Source organism: Egretta garzetta, unplaced genomic scaffold (assembly GCF_000687185.1).
Source record: "Egretta garzetta isolate BGI_Z169 unplaced genomic scaffold, ASM68718v1 scaffold256, whole genome shotgun sequence".
Taxonomy (NCBI): Eukaryota; Metazoa; Chordata; class Aves; order Pelecaniformes; family Ardeidae; genus Egretta; species Egretta garzetta.
In genome coordinates, this window is record NW_009260073.1 from 3,222,377 (window position 1) to 3,237,460 (window position 15,084).

Sequence of the window (15,084 nt, forward strand, 5' to 3'; positions counted from 1 at the left end):
TCAAGATTATGAGCATATATTTGCTCTGAGAGGGACAGAGCTGAGTAACCAACTCTAACCAACTGGCTTTATTACAGCATTTACAAAACTAGTCATTAGTTAATTAATAATCATTTTGTTGCTAAAAAGGAGCCATTAAAACAGTATTGGAGGACACATTACAAATAATTTCCACCATATAAACATTCTGAGTATAGAATGCTAAAGCAACAGTTTACAGTATTTGCAATACTACTACAAAATTATTTTTAAAATATTTTTGCCTAAATAATGGAAGAGAGATAACTCTCACCACAAAGCACATAGATAAGTAGGTGCTGATTACAACTGGTCTTAAGAATAACAGTTCTTCAAATCCAAACTTTTCTTCAGCACTTAGGATTTACCAGTTTGCTACCTCTGTCTGCCAGAGACTGAAACCCAATTCATTTTAACTAACAAATCAAGTTTTTTCTCCTGTACAGAGACACTTGTACTTTCTAAAAGACTTTTTTTTCTGCAAGTGAAGTTGTAAAATACTGCGTAGTTCCTCTAGCTAAAGTTCCTTTTTTTTTCACCTGAATCTATTTTCTGAGTACTGCTCAGCAATACCAAGCACCTCATTCCTCCAAATTGCAACTTCTTTCACTGTTCAACATGTAACTACACCCCATTGCCCACCTTAAAACAAATCACCCATTCTCCAACCTAGCACTGACACAGCTGTTACAAAAATCTTTCTTGATGTCTGCTGCCAACACACCTCCAACAGCAAGAAAGCTCAGGACAAGCACCATCACTTTGCCACCATTTACTTCAGAAAACAGTTCACACCCCCTTTAAATCTAGCACTTGACTTTACCCTGCTGGGAGCTTCTGACAATCTGCAAAACAGTTCTCCCACTATGACCAATTCTGAACAGTCAATATGTGAAAATTGTAGTGAAAATAGTCCACTGCACAGAGATTTGTAGATGCTGAATAAAAGCATGCAAATATCCTGCTGCACTGCAGTGCAAGGTGAAGTTTCATGATCACTCTGCACTGATTGAAGTGTGTCCTGGTCCCGAGAGGGGTAAGAGCACCCACCCTCCGCTTCCAGACATGTGCCCCTGCCTGCCTCCTGTACCTGCACAAATGCTTGTGTAATGCTGTGAGTGGGACTAGAAAACTGATCCAGCTGATAACTAACCACCTTGTTTGGGTGAGCCCATACTTCAGTCGGCTTAAAAGGATCACCAGGTTGTTCCCTTCACCTTTTTACCAGCAAAGACAGAGAACTTGGAAGTCCTAAACCATTTGCATAGCCACAGACTGGGGCTACTGGTAGAGACACTTCTCCAGAAGCATGAAGATTTGGCTGTGAGTAGGGTGGGCAGGTATAAAGGTAAAAATCAAAGAACTGAAGAAAAATTTATATTACTTACAATGTTTAAGACAGCGAGTGGGAGAGCCAGAGTGAATTTTGTGTATTCGTATACAGAAAACAGGCCAAAAAGGCCTCAGAAAAAGAGATTAAAGAAAACCTTTTTTCAAAAGAAACATAGTATTGTAACAGATCCAAGTGACCTGTGCTCCTCCGTCTTTCCACTTTGCAAGGTACAACACTATTCCACCCCCACAGACAAATAAAAAAGAAAATTAACAGAGGACAAGACACTAAGTGTGTCTCAAGGCGGTGGCGAGAGAAACGCTGCCCCCCAGTGCTCCTCCACACCACCCGCAGCAGCACAGTCATTCCATGGGCAGTGGCAGACAGCAGGAGATGAGGTTGGACCTTTTTGAACTGGAGCTTGCTACAACAGAACTACCATAACTGAATTCTGCAAATCTGCAGCTACCAGCTGGAAAGCAATAAAAATCTCTACGGGTCATTTCACCTAAGCAGAAGATTACTGGGGTAACCCCCAGTATCAATAGTCTGGGGGAAGAAAGGATTGAGAGCAGCCCTGCCGGGAGGGACTTGAGGGTGCTGGTGGATGAAAAGCTGGACATGAGCCGGCAATGTGCGCTGGCAGCCCAGAAGGCCAACCGTACCCTGGGCTGCACCAGGAGAAGCGTGGCCAGCAGGTCGAGGGAGGTGATTCTGCCCCTCTACTCTGCTCTGGTGAGACCTCACCTAGAGTACTGCGTCCAGCTCTGGAGCCCTCAGCACAAGAAGGACATGGAAGTGTTGGAGCGGGTCCAGAGGAGGGCTACAAAAATGATCCGAGGGCTGGAGCACCTCTCCTATGAGGACAGGCTGAGGGAGTTGGGCTTGTTCAGCCTGGAGAAGAGAAGCCTATGGGAAAGATGGGGGAAAATATTTTTAGTAGGGCCAGCTGTGACAGGACAAGGGGTAATGGCTTTAAACTAAACCAGGGTAGGTTTAGACTGGATATAAGGAAGAAATTCTTCACAATGAGGTTGGTATAACATTGGAACAGGTTGCCCAGAGAGGTAGTGGAGGCCCCATCCCTGGAATTTAAGGCCAGGTTGGATGGGGCTCTGAGCAACCTGATCTAGTTAGCGGTGTCCCTTTGCACTGCAGGGGGGTTGGACTAGATGACCTCTAAGGGTCCCTTCCAACCCAAAACATTCTGTGATTCTATGATCCTTTCTAGATCTCCAAACTGGAGATCAGCCTCGTCTTCAGGCTCACTGGTGGTCACCTGGCTGTCCTGCCAGGCAGCAAACTGCGTAAAACTTCTCCGATGCACTTCATCGTAAAGTTCTGTACAGAAGCAGGGGAAAACAGCAGGGAAAGGGAAAGTGGCAGCACCCACAAGCAGGAGGTGGCTAGAGGAGGGCCTGCACATGGGACACTGCTCCTATAACAACCAAAAGGAATGATTTCCCATACCTGAGGCTTTCTGTTGTCTCAGAGTTCTCACCTTGCCTGAGCGTGGCTGGATTGAGTCCAGTTGTCAGGCAAGGCAGGAATCTCAACTGGCAAGAAAAAAAAATGGCTTTCTAGTGTATCTATTTGTGATTTTTTTCTTTTTTTTTAACTCTACTGATTTAGGACTGTTTTTCATTTTACTCCTAACCTAGTAAGAAATGAACACCCTCCTTCATGTGTAATAAACCCTGTCCTTTTAAATAATGGTGTCTGCAAAACAAACAGCATGCTCTCTGGCTGGTAACACACGATGCAACCACCAAAGCACAGCCAGCAATCATTTCTCTCCAGCTGAGCTACAGGAAATGAAGTTTTAGCTCAAACTACTTACAAGCACCTCCTAAAGAACTAAAGGATCCAGAAGTGCTGTCAGCTTCATGTAGGGAACTCAGGACACTAGACATCTCTCAAGTTCAGAACCTCATAAGATTTAGGTCAAAATTTCTGCAAACGCTATGAGTTGTCTGGGTTTTCTTTTCTTTCCTTTTTTTTTTTTTTTTTTTTTTTTTTTTTTTTTTTTTTTTTTTTTTTTTTTTTTTAAACTTCTAGTGAATACACCTTCATATCCTACTGTGTTAACCACACAGAGTGGCAATGAACATGATGCATCTTGAGATTCAGCTCACCACTTGCCTATACAAATAGAATTACAAATGTCAGGATCTAGGCCCTTCTGTGTGTATAAAGCTTAAAGTTGCCTCTATTTCTTGTGACATCTTACACATGTATATTTAGTGATTACAACCCAGAGAAGTTACAGCCACAAAGTAGTTTCATTTTGTTGACAGTGCCTGCCCACATGTGGTCGAAGCAATACCCTGTTCAGGCATACTGGTGGATTTTATGTTTAATACAAAGTTTAGTAAAGCAGCCTATGCTAAGCTTGAAAAACTTTATCACCTCTGACTCACAGAGATCTGGGTCTCTTGCCTGGCTGATTTACTAACTTTTAAAAAATCCCTAGCCTTTTTTCTTACTGCTGTCTTGTAGAGAACCCTGGAGTGGTATGTGGGCTATTGCACTTGAATGGAGAAATCAGTCAGTGGAGTCACAGTCTATAAAGGGAAAATCATGAATGTTCCCTTGTTTCCCTCTCTTCATGCTTACTTTTGCAGAACACGACAAAACATGTTAACTTTAAAGCTTTCTTTGCCCTCTGTCCAATTTGGTTGAAATTGATCTTATGGTGATACATCAGCTGCTTGCATAAATTCCAAAAGTTTCCAAAGGAAATCAGTCCAAAAAGAGCGAGGAAGATGGAAGTACAGGTAACTTATAAAATCCATAAACCCCACTGCACGTGCAGCTTCTCCTTGAGAGAATAAGAAAGAAAGAGGAATGATAGCTAGTTACATTTACTTTGGAACTACAGAGGTTACTAAATTAACTGTGGCGGTGAGTCCAATGTAAGATCATCTGTGGAGCAGCTCTTCTTAAAGGCTACAGAGACTGGATCAGGAGTGACTATCCTTTACTGCCAGGAATATTCCAGGAGATGCATGAAAATCCAAATGGAAAAACCCAGTACTTGTTATAAATAATATCCCCCTTCCGCCCCCCAACTCTGAGTTTTCTCCCCCTGTTCACAAACTGAATATGTACATTGGAACAAAAACAGAAAAGGAAAACAAGAATGAAGAAAAAGGCCAGATATTTTAAATTGTCCCTCCTATTAATAGCACTTCCTGTTTTCCTTTTTGGCCATCCTTGTTTCTCCAACTATTCTGCTTATCCAGCTGTAGGTTGTTAAGATTGTATCTTGCAGCTATTATGTCTCAGAGGAAATGCTTGGATAGGCAATTTAGGCTTTTTTTTTTTTTTTTTCCTATTCAATAGGGGAAGGAAGGTTTTGTGGCTTTTGAAAACAAGTAAGACTATTTCCAGTCACAAAAAGACACATCAAACCTGCAAAAACAGGAGTGTCACAGAACAGCTGAGGTTGAACAGCTCCTTCATATGCCTTGAAGTACAGGAGAGCATTTCACGTGTACGTTTACACAACATGCTCTTGAGATCACTTTATTTTGAAGTACACTAAATTTGAGATGCATTTATGCCCACATACAGCTTACCCCATTGTCAGTCACATTACGTTGCAAGCAATGCATTAATGACAGAAACACTTCCATTACATGCTATGTCCAGTTAATCAAGGTCTCTCTTTAAGATGCAAGAAAAACGACTCAGTGACATTATGATGGTTACTTTTTACTACATTTACTATAATGTACTGTTCCCTCCTGTTCCCTTACACTTTTTCTTATTTCTTACACAATGGCCTCAGAGATCAGTCAGAAGGTGGAGCTTGCAGAACTCAAGCTGTGAAATTCAAACTTCAGTGAGCCAGAGACCATTATCTACCGACACAAGCTTCTCCGAGGTGTTCTCGGCCTCAGCATGCACTGTACTATCTGGCTCACATAAAGTGAGATGAATAAAATTATGCACTTGCATGCTATGTGCAGTGATTTTTTTCTAGTCTGTGGTTCTTTAGCTCTACAGAATTTCAGGAAATAAATATGAGAACAGTGAATAACTATGGCTCAAGTGGCAAATGTCACAGACTGGAGCAGCACACATGAGGTCAAATTCAGTCTCGTATGAAGTACACACTCCAGAACTCAACTGAGGTCATAAAAGAAATTTAATTCCTTCTGCTAGGCCTGGATTTTTCTAGTCCACAGTTCTATACTCCAGCATGGAAAGATGAAATAGAAGCATCACCTTTTCTTCAGAGCAACACTTGACAATACTTCTTTTCCCCCAGAACTCATTAAAATAGTACACATAAAAATAACTTCTTCTCTGGTTAGTTAATTTGACACAATCAAAACTATGTTACATACGAAGCTGAAAAATAAAAACTCAACAGCTGATGAGCTTGGCATGGCCAAAAAGTAAGTGGGGAAACTGCAGAGACAGTACAAACAGAGCACCAAGCAAACTGTCCAGTTGGTAGACAAAATGATACACGCTTCACAGACTACATCCACTAACAACTTTCATGGGAGCAAATAAACACAGACTTTACCATCATATCGGCTGGGAGAATCACATGCTTTCTGAGGGGTTGCCACTCGCAGGAATATCTGTTGCCTCCATGAATGCCGTCGAGTCCTTACGGGGCTGTCTGTACCAATGGCCTGCTGGCTGTGTTTGGATTCGTAGTCGCTAAAATTGCAGAACACAGAATGGCTTGTGAGTAGGTTACCTGAATCTGCTAGTAACACTGACAGAGTCTTCAGTGAATGCAATAACACGATCGATCAGCTAAGGAGTGCAGTGTGCTGTGCACATGCTGGGTCAAGCTCTTAGTGTTAGGTACGTGACGCTTGTTTTGTGGCAAGGCTTATACAAGGCTGCAAACATCACTTAAGTTCACCAAAAGGGACTGGCAGCTCTGTGCAATCTGCTTTCTCCAGTTTTAATTAATTTTCAGCTTTCTTTGCAGCAGTGTATTAAACACAATGTATTAGAAACACACAGACCATAATATATCTTTAACATTCTGCTATTCAAATGCCATCCACAAAATCTAGCAATTATTCATAGAAGACACAAAGAACTGCTGATGCCTTTTATCAGCACACATCAAGGAGCTTTATAAACACCAACTAAACTTCCAACCTTCTGTGAACTGGGTATGTAATATTTTTCTTCACAACACAGATTTGGAGCAAAATGTTTAACCTTTGTGTTTGCAACTCACCATCTGAAATTAGCAACAAACTTGGGAACAGTGTCCAGGAACCTTGGATGTTACTCCTTTGGTGTAATCCACAGACTACATACAGAGTTTTTTTACTCAGAATATTAAGTGAAATAGCGAACAGCAACGCTGTTTTCCTGTTAAAAATCCCACTAGTAACTTTCACCCATTATATCTTTTAACTATTCATTGCTTTATTCCAGGCATTGGCTAAATGGTTGCATGAGTCTTTGTTGAAGCTGAAAGGGATAAATGAACTTCAAATAGTTCTGGCAGCTACTGGGAGGAGCGTTTTACAGGCCATTCTCTCCTTCCAATTTGAGGACACTGACATTGCTTAGGATGAACCATGTATATTCTCTTAACTGAAAACTGCTAATACAGTCTTTTGGTAGGAATAATCATGGAAGTACGTAGACTGAAGTTGCATGACCATTAGAACATCAAAATGGCTAAGTTCTGGCATTGTAATGGGAGAGGAGTCTAGGACAGCTCCATCCTTTTGATAGCAATCACATGCAGAATACATGCAAGGCAACTGTTGCACAAATCGGGTTTTGCAAGTGTGAGAAGCATTTGAAATATTTCAGACAAAGAAACTTTTGAAAATAGAGTTTTACCTCCAGGCTTTAAGAGAGAACCCTACCTTGTTGTGCTCCTAAAGTCAGAGGTGTTATTTTCATCTACAGGAGCCAGAAATTTTAAGAAATTTGGCACAGAAGAGGAAGAATGAAGCTTTTTCCTTAAGGCAGTACGGTAGGAGATGCTGAGAGTGCAGTTGGGAAAAGTATAGTTTAGAACAAAGAAGTATAAATGCACAGAATAAAAATAATACATACTGCTAAGTTTCAAACAAAAAGCAGCTAAATCCTGAAGGCCTGTATATCAAGGAAACCAAAGTCAAAACTGAAACTGCTAACAAAGTGCTACTTTGAAACACTTGTTTGTTTGGGCAAACTAAAATGTTCCAATATAAATAAATGTACTTCCAGTAAAGTTATTATTCTTTGCTATATCATAAAATTTTTAGTGCATGTTTCAAGTAAATTCCTTTAATCTAGTGAGAACTGACGCCAACTTTATCATCGCACATTTACTTAAATATCAGTTTCAATGATTGACTAAGTTTGGGGGAAAAGGTTAGGAAAAGCTGACACTGATAATCATTGTGCTGACAAATGAAAAGTAAGACTGGCAAAAAACATTTTGTAAAGCATTAACGGGGTTTTATTCAGACAAGCTTGGAACCTTTAAGTTAAAAGCTGAGCCTTCTGATCATTTAGGATTGTGGCTCTACTTATGCAACAGACAGGAGCACTAATCAAATTTCATCAACAGTCTTCTGGCCAACATAATTCTGCTCGCTCTTTTAAAATAACAAGCCCCCAACATACTCAAAAGGTTAATAGAAGGAAGCAAGAACAACTTGGGTAACAAAAAGTTTCTGCATGGAATGAAAACATAGAAAACTACTTGGCTGATGATACTAGAAGACCTTTTCTCAGAAGAGTACACAAAAACATGTGAGTAGGAGAACTTACTCCTGAAAAAGTAAGCTTAAAGAACTGCTTCTGATAACCCGCCTGGACGATGTCCTGTGCAACCTGCTCTAGGTGAACCTGCTTTAGCAGGGGGGTTGGACTAGAAGATCTCTGGAGGTCCCTTCCAACCCTTGCCATTCTGTGATTCTGTAATAAACCATAATGATATATCTAGATGGCATTTAGCACTGTCTCCTGAAGATGGTGAATGGGATGGGGGGATACTCTGGGATAATCACTAGGATGAAGTGAAGCTGTTCTTTAGTAGCTGTTACTGAGCACAAAGATAAGGCTGCAGCATGGTGTGCCATGTGAACAGGTTTCACTTACAATCAAGTTGTAAATCCATCACAATTACATGGTAATTTCACTTACAGAATATAATCAACTTGGGCAGTTTAACTTTATTCATTTAAACTCATTAACCCATTTGATATCCCTATCAATTTCTATTTTCAGTCTTGTCACTTAGAGGTTCAATATGGTATACCCTTAAGTGACAGGGAAAGGGAAGGACAAGTTGCCACTGTGCATGCAGAATCATTGCCAGATCTACTTGGAGAACTCTGCTTTTGAGAATTTAACGCTCAGGATTCAAGTAAGTCTTATTAAAATGAAGAGTAAGGAGGACATTGTAGACTCACATTTCCTCTCCTGAGCTATACCATACTTCTGAGGTGAAGCTAAATTAAGAGAGATGCTAGTTAGTACTCATCAAATACAAATGAAGGAACTGGTGAAACAAGGTTCTCATTTGAGTATTTTCTCAGAATCAGAAGAATCAGCACCTTGGGGGAAACAGGAAACCTTCTACCCAAGAAAACAAAACCAAGCAATAAAGAGCAGCAGCAATAAAAATTGATTGCCAATGGCCAGTGACTATTGAGAGTGCTTGCAAGGACATTTGGTCTCATTAGCCTTTTGAGCTAAAATAAGCAGTTTTAGCTCAAAGGGTTAAGAGGGGGTTTCACAGCTAAGATTTTTAGGGAGCTACTTGTTTCAAGTTCTCAGGGAAATGATGGGTGAATGTCCTTTTCTCAATGTTCTCTATATGTATTTTTTGTTCTAAGAAAGGAGGCACAGAAAGGTAACATGTGATACTGCTCAAAGTAACCAACACAAATGCATGACCTGATGGGTTGGGGTTTTTTGATTGTTCTTGGTTTTTGGTTTTGGGAAGAGTGGGAGTGGGGTTTTTTTGTTTGTTTGTGGGTTTTGGTGGGTTGGGGTATGTGTGGTGGTACCAGCTCTCCACAGTCCTGCTATTTCTTGCCCCATTTAGTTAACTCAGTCAATTTGCCTTTAATGTCAGGCATAAAAGAGTATTAATATGTTTCTGTGTTACAATGAACAAACCAGAACAGAACTGAGCGATTCAGGAGGGACAGAGTGAGCTGGATCACAGGTTCTTGGCAACTTATCCCTCACACAATTTAAGCAGTGCTTCTGTCTGCTGCATAACGACAAATCGCATTGGAGCAACTGGCTCTAAAGAACGTCACGTGTCCATGTGTCTGAAAGGATGTTATTTACTAAAACAAAAAATTATGTAAGTAGCAACTCTACATTCAGTAGCAGAGCAGTTAAAAGTTCCCTCTCCCATAAAAATCTACCACCTTTGGTCTATATTAAATTATTTTCATTATTTACACTATAGAGCTTCATATTTATGAAATGGTAAAACAAACCCTACCCCAAACTATGTACAGGTGCTAGCTCACCTCTTGTGTGCAAAATGCCCACTTTGTTCTCCAGTTGAATTATGCCTTAGATATTTAAAAAAGTTGGGTGAAGAGGCCGAGGGATTAAGACGAGCTAGAGTAGGAGAACGCGCAAGTTGACCAGAAGAACTTTTAGATTCGCCGACAGATGCGTTCAAACTGTATAGTGGGATTCCAACCAGAGTGATGGAGTTGAGGTAGCACAAAGAACAAAATACAGTAAGAGAGGGAAAGGGGCGGCAGGAAGCGAAATCCTTTCTCTACTCTTTGAAATGAACTGGCATATATAAAAGAGCCATTTCCTACGTTTTTCACAGTTAATAAAGTAACTATAAGAGGCTGAACATTTTAACCCAATCAGCAAAGTCCCAAATACACACTTACAGGCTTCAGCAAGGCATTTCAGAGTATGACTAAATTTAAATTCCCAAAAAGCTGTCAATGACACACCCCTTCTCCCTCACATGTGCTTCCCCTTGGTTTCTATGATGAAGTCAGGGATACGATCAAGAGTCCTAATGGATGGGAAGTGAAATGCTACATGAAGAACTGAATTTACTTACACTTTGGAAACAATTTCATGAATTGAGGTAAGCTGTTCAAAAACACTCATAAAAATGTGTAAGACTTGTTAAAAGTCTATCATTCCAATGATTTTTGAGAACTTTAAGCATGCTTTTCTTCTAAATTTTCCATTCCCCCTGGTTCTGTACATTTGCTATGAAAGGGAAGCAACGGTGATTTCTTTTTGGTTTGAGTTATGTGAGGGAGCAGGCACACACAGGTCTTACTAAAAATTACATTATCAAACCCAAATAGAAATAACCAAGGAAATGAAAAAGACGCTTAATTTCTAGCTGCATTGCTATAGTAAGATAGGAATTGATTGAACAAGCAACTACAAGCATCAGGCAACCCTCATGAAGATAACAGGCCAACAACGTAAGTCCTAAACTGCACTACAAAAACATTCTAATATTTTAGAATTAAAAAGGTTCAAAGAAGGGACAAAAAGGCAACCTAGGTTATGTTTCCTTTCAAATATTACAATTCCCTTTTTTCACTGTCATCACCTATTTCAGGCATGTTCATTTACTGCCCTGACTCCTGCAGGGAAAAATGAGCTGGAACACATACAGATTTTCTACTGTCTAACTTGTGTAAACGAGCAGTTTTGGCAGTAAAACAGAAGCCTACAGACAGGAATGTTTCCATAGTAATTGGAAAAAGTCAGACAGAGGGAGGAAAAAAAACTGCCATAAAGTTAAGAGGAGACTTCAGAGATGTAGAGGCAGACTTTTGAAGGAGGATAGCTTGAGGAATATTAGCACGAAGGCAAGCAGTAGTTTGTTTTTGCGAGTAAAATCTACATATGCTCATTGAAAAGCTAGACAGGAGCCTCACCCTCTATCAACGATTAGGCAATTTATGTCAGTTTTTTTAAAGTCACACATGAATTCACCAACTAGCAAGGTTTTCAGCATCACAAATGCTAATGGATTTTTTCTCTATAAGTAGACAACAAGAAGTAGCATTTGTTTTTACTGCTCGCAGATCAAACCAACAAAGATTACTGTATATTATTTGCAAAAATATAATCAAACCCCTCAGGAACAATCCTATGTTGTGCTTACACTTAGTTTTGTGACATATACTGTGGAACTACACGTCCCATGTTTTCTTTCCCCTGTGGAGCACACAGCGCTAGAAGTGTTTTTAAACAGGATACCTACAAACCTACAAAGAGTGACACACTACTGCGATACATTTTTATCCCTGAAGAGGACACACCTGGTATGCAATTATCATCCCCAAATATGCCCTCAACAAACAAATTCATAGCCTGCTTTTAATAAGTCTTACTTTCTTTTGTGAGGAGTCTCTGTGCTCACTGAGTGATACCTCATAAGCTTCCTCTGGGGAACAGATGGTGATGTTTCAACAGGTACCAGAGATTCCTGGCTTTCTGTTGGCAAATGACTTAGTGTGTTTGCTCGCCTCCGAAAGCTTTGCTGAAGTGATGTAACAGACTGCTCAACAGGAGAATCATCTGTGTTGCTGGAGAGATCACCCACTGATCCACTGGTCTTGACAGCGTTTTCTGTAGGAAGTCTGTCTTTCTCCTTTTCACACAATGGTGGTTCCTAGCAGTGCAAAAAAAAGTTATCAATACGTGGGTTTAAAATCAGTCTTTGAGGTTGCAGTTCCGTGTCATTATTCACATCCCACATTTCAAACTTGCACATTTTTATCATGACAGCTCAAAGAAAGCTTTGATGTTTTATGTCTTTGTTATTAATCATTTAGGTCAACAAATCACAGTCTCCATTTTACAGAGAAAAAGTAATTTTGAGTGTAATTCTATTTTAGAGTATGTTAAGTACAAATTCGAAGAAATGGGGTCAGAACAGAACAGATGGGTCAGGTTTGGGTAACAGTGGCAACAATGAAAACAGTGGCATTTCAGAGTACTGTATATTTAGTGCCCCAGTGAACAATATGATATGCAATCCTACATTCACAATATGTACTTTTAGGGCTGAAACCAACCAGATTAGGATCAGCAGCATAGTAATTACAGCATTTGTTTTGCTGCACATTGTTGCAAGATTCAGCTGATGTTATATAATATTTTTTTTTTTCACATATATAGACTCACACGACAAGATACATACATACAGAATATATGTTTATATGCAGTACAAGGCATTTCTGATTCAAATGGAGCCCCAATTCCACTGCTCTTTTTTATAGCATGGGGAACAGAATGAACAGTGGGAAAACAACTTGTAACTTCCAGAGAACAGAAACACAGATATACCACGAGTCCCATCTTGTCAAAAAGTACGGAAAGCTCCAGTGAAACTCTACAGATAACAGCATCTTACAAGTCACCATCGTATTGACATGTGACTGCTATTTCTTAGCCTGAATCTGTTACCAGAGTAAACAGGAAATTCCTTTGTTCAGGTTGCCCCTCAGAGGACTCGCACACATTCTAACATGTTACACATAAGAAAAATGATTTGGGTAATCAACTTGCAAATCCTAAACCCCATAAATATTGCTTCAAGCTGGGAAGGGGGGAGGGAAGGCAGTGGCTGATCCAAGAGGCTGCCTGCAATGAATGTGGCCCCATCACCCTCAGAGGTAATTGGCACAGGAATAAAGGCAAACCCTATAGATCAGCAAGTGGCAGCAGGACTCTTACAGGTAGGAAGGAAAGGACATACCTACCCCCCCCGGCCCTGTGATACTGTTTTTATCATACTGTTTGGCTGTCCTGGGGTTCATTTCTTTTCACACACAGCCAGTTAGCTTGTCTACACCCAAAAAGAAATCAAAACAAAATGCAAGATGTTAAAACAGAACAGTTATAAGAGCAGCTGGTAACTGCATTTCATATCTGACTAGTCATTTCAGGGAATATTATCTGAAGTCTCTAACTATGTACATTCACCTCAGGCCTTACTTACTTTACTTGTGCTGCTTAAGGTACTGGACATCGAGCTCTCCAAATCCGCAGCACCAGAACTGTCCAGGGGACCTCGGGCTTTACTGCCCTGTAGAGATAAAGCACACCAGCAGTTAAGGCTATAATATATGGGGCATACCAAAAAGATATTTGTGTAGTATAGTCAGAATCTATAATTTTCGAAGATAGTATCAATTTCAATTTCCTGAAATGCCCAAGAATAATCTTTGTCCCAGTGAGAAACAGAGGCTTCATTCAGGACAGTCACTAACATTTTAAAGGATTCTGTGGAATTCAGGAATTCTCATGGGCAGTGATGTGCATTCCATGATATGTACATAATCACATGCTGCATGCATGTACCATAATTACTGTTAAAGCACCTTCCATATTCCAAATGGGAAACATTCACACTAGGTACTTCTTACCAAGATATAAAGAAATGAACAGGCCATCTATTACAAAGAACTTAAAACAATATAAATTTAATATACAGCAAAACCCAATTTCTGATGTTATCATTTCAATGCCTACAAATCAGAAAGCATAAGTATTTTGTATGATCTGTTCAACAATATTTTTGTGTAATTTGTTGGACTAATGTTTTTATGTAACCAAGAGAAATATCAAGAAACCTACTGATGGATTCTTATGTGCTAACACAACTAGGGAATTTGTATCTTCCTAACCTTAAATGGCATCATTTTTTTATGTTCTGAAGGTAAGGCTTATGTTCTCTTTGAGCTGTTATACCAAGTAAAATATAAAATGTTATCATTAGTCACAATAATGACTATTCTCTCCTTGAAGCTCATACAAAATGTTTTGCCTCAGGTCTGATCAAAATCAAGAATTTCCATCAAAACAGTCATGACGGTAAAAACGCAACCGATATACAGCTGTGCTTACATGAAGACTGCTTATGCCAGTCAGGACAAATTGGCAAAAATTAGAACAGTAACTACTATAGTTAGTGAAACAACACTAACATTACCTTTCACATCCCGAACACACCCACAGCAGGATTTCATGGGGGTGAACTCTAGAAATTCTGGCTGGGAAGTAATGAGGGGAGACATTACACTAAAAATCCTCTCTCTAGTCATAATTATAACAGGGAGAACATGCTTTTGCCATCATTTGTTTCATGGGAACAGGTTAGATACGATATCAAAATAAGCTTTGAAAGCCTAGTTTCGTCACTACCAGTTGCCTGCCTGTGAGCCAATAAAGTGTACTAGGTCTTGCTTCAATTCAACTGTTTGCTGATAAGAAATGAGAATGCCCGATTTTTGTTCCTTAATATTTGTTTTGCATGCTGTCACAACTCTCTTCCTGGTTGGTTTTTTTTTGGTTTTTTTTTTTTTTTTTTTAAAGGGATAAGGTCTGATTTTTTAAATCCTTTGTTAAGCAGAAGTCTTTCCAAATTTCCTATTATTTTCCTCAGACTTTTTCCATGAGGTACAAAACCAAACAAAGACTATTTGAATAAGACACTCCGTAGGTTTAAGCAGTGCTCAAACTTGACTGCTGATTTGTTTTCTTAACTGCTACTATATACTTTCAGCAGATATTTTCAGCCATCTGTTCAGGATAAACATTTTCCCAATATGTTTTCTGGGGATCACTGTCACATAGGAGGTCAAGTTTTTCTCACCAATAGGTATTGCCAGACACTGTTCACAAAGAATTTTACCTGGTGCAATATTGGATAAATGCCTTCATATTCTTAGTGCCTTCTGAAGTTCTTTACACTCCTCTCCTTCAAATAACTCCTA

The 15,084-nt window shown here is 39.7% G+C and overlaps 1 protein-coding gene across 3 annotated transcripts in view; it reads right to left on the minus strand.

Moving 5' to 3' along the window:
- TBC1D1 (TBC1 domain family member 1) overlaps positions 1-15,084 on the minus strand; it is a 115,418-nt gene that overhangs the window by 33,256 nt on the left and 67,078 nt on the right. For 2 of the 3 annotated variants that reach the window (XM_009641280.2, XM_035896774.1), the window contains exons 10-12: positions 13,308-13,394; positions 11,695-11,975; positions 5,892-6,031 (exon numbers count right to left, since the gene is read on the minus strand). In XM_009641280.2, the coding sequence (XP_009639575.1) occupies positions 5,892-6,031; positions 11,695-11,975; positions 13,308-13,394 (508 nt within the window). The remainder of the gene's footprint in view (positions 1-5,891; positions 6,032-11,694; positions 11,976-13,307; positions 13,395-15,084) is intronic. The other variant, XM_035896775.1, reaches the window with a different exon arrangement.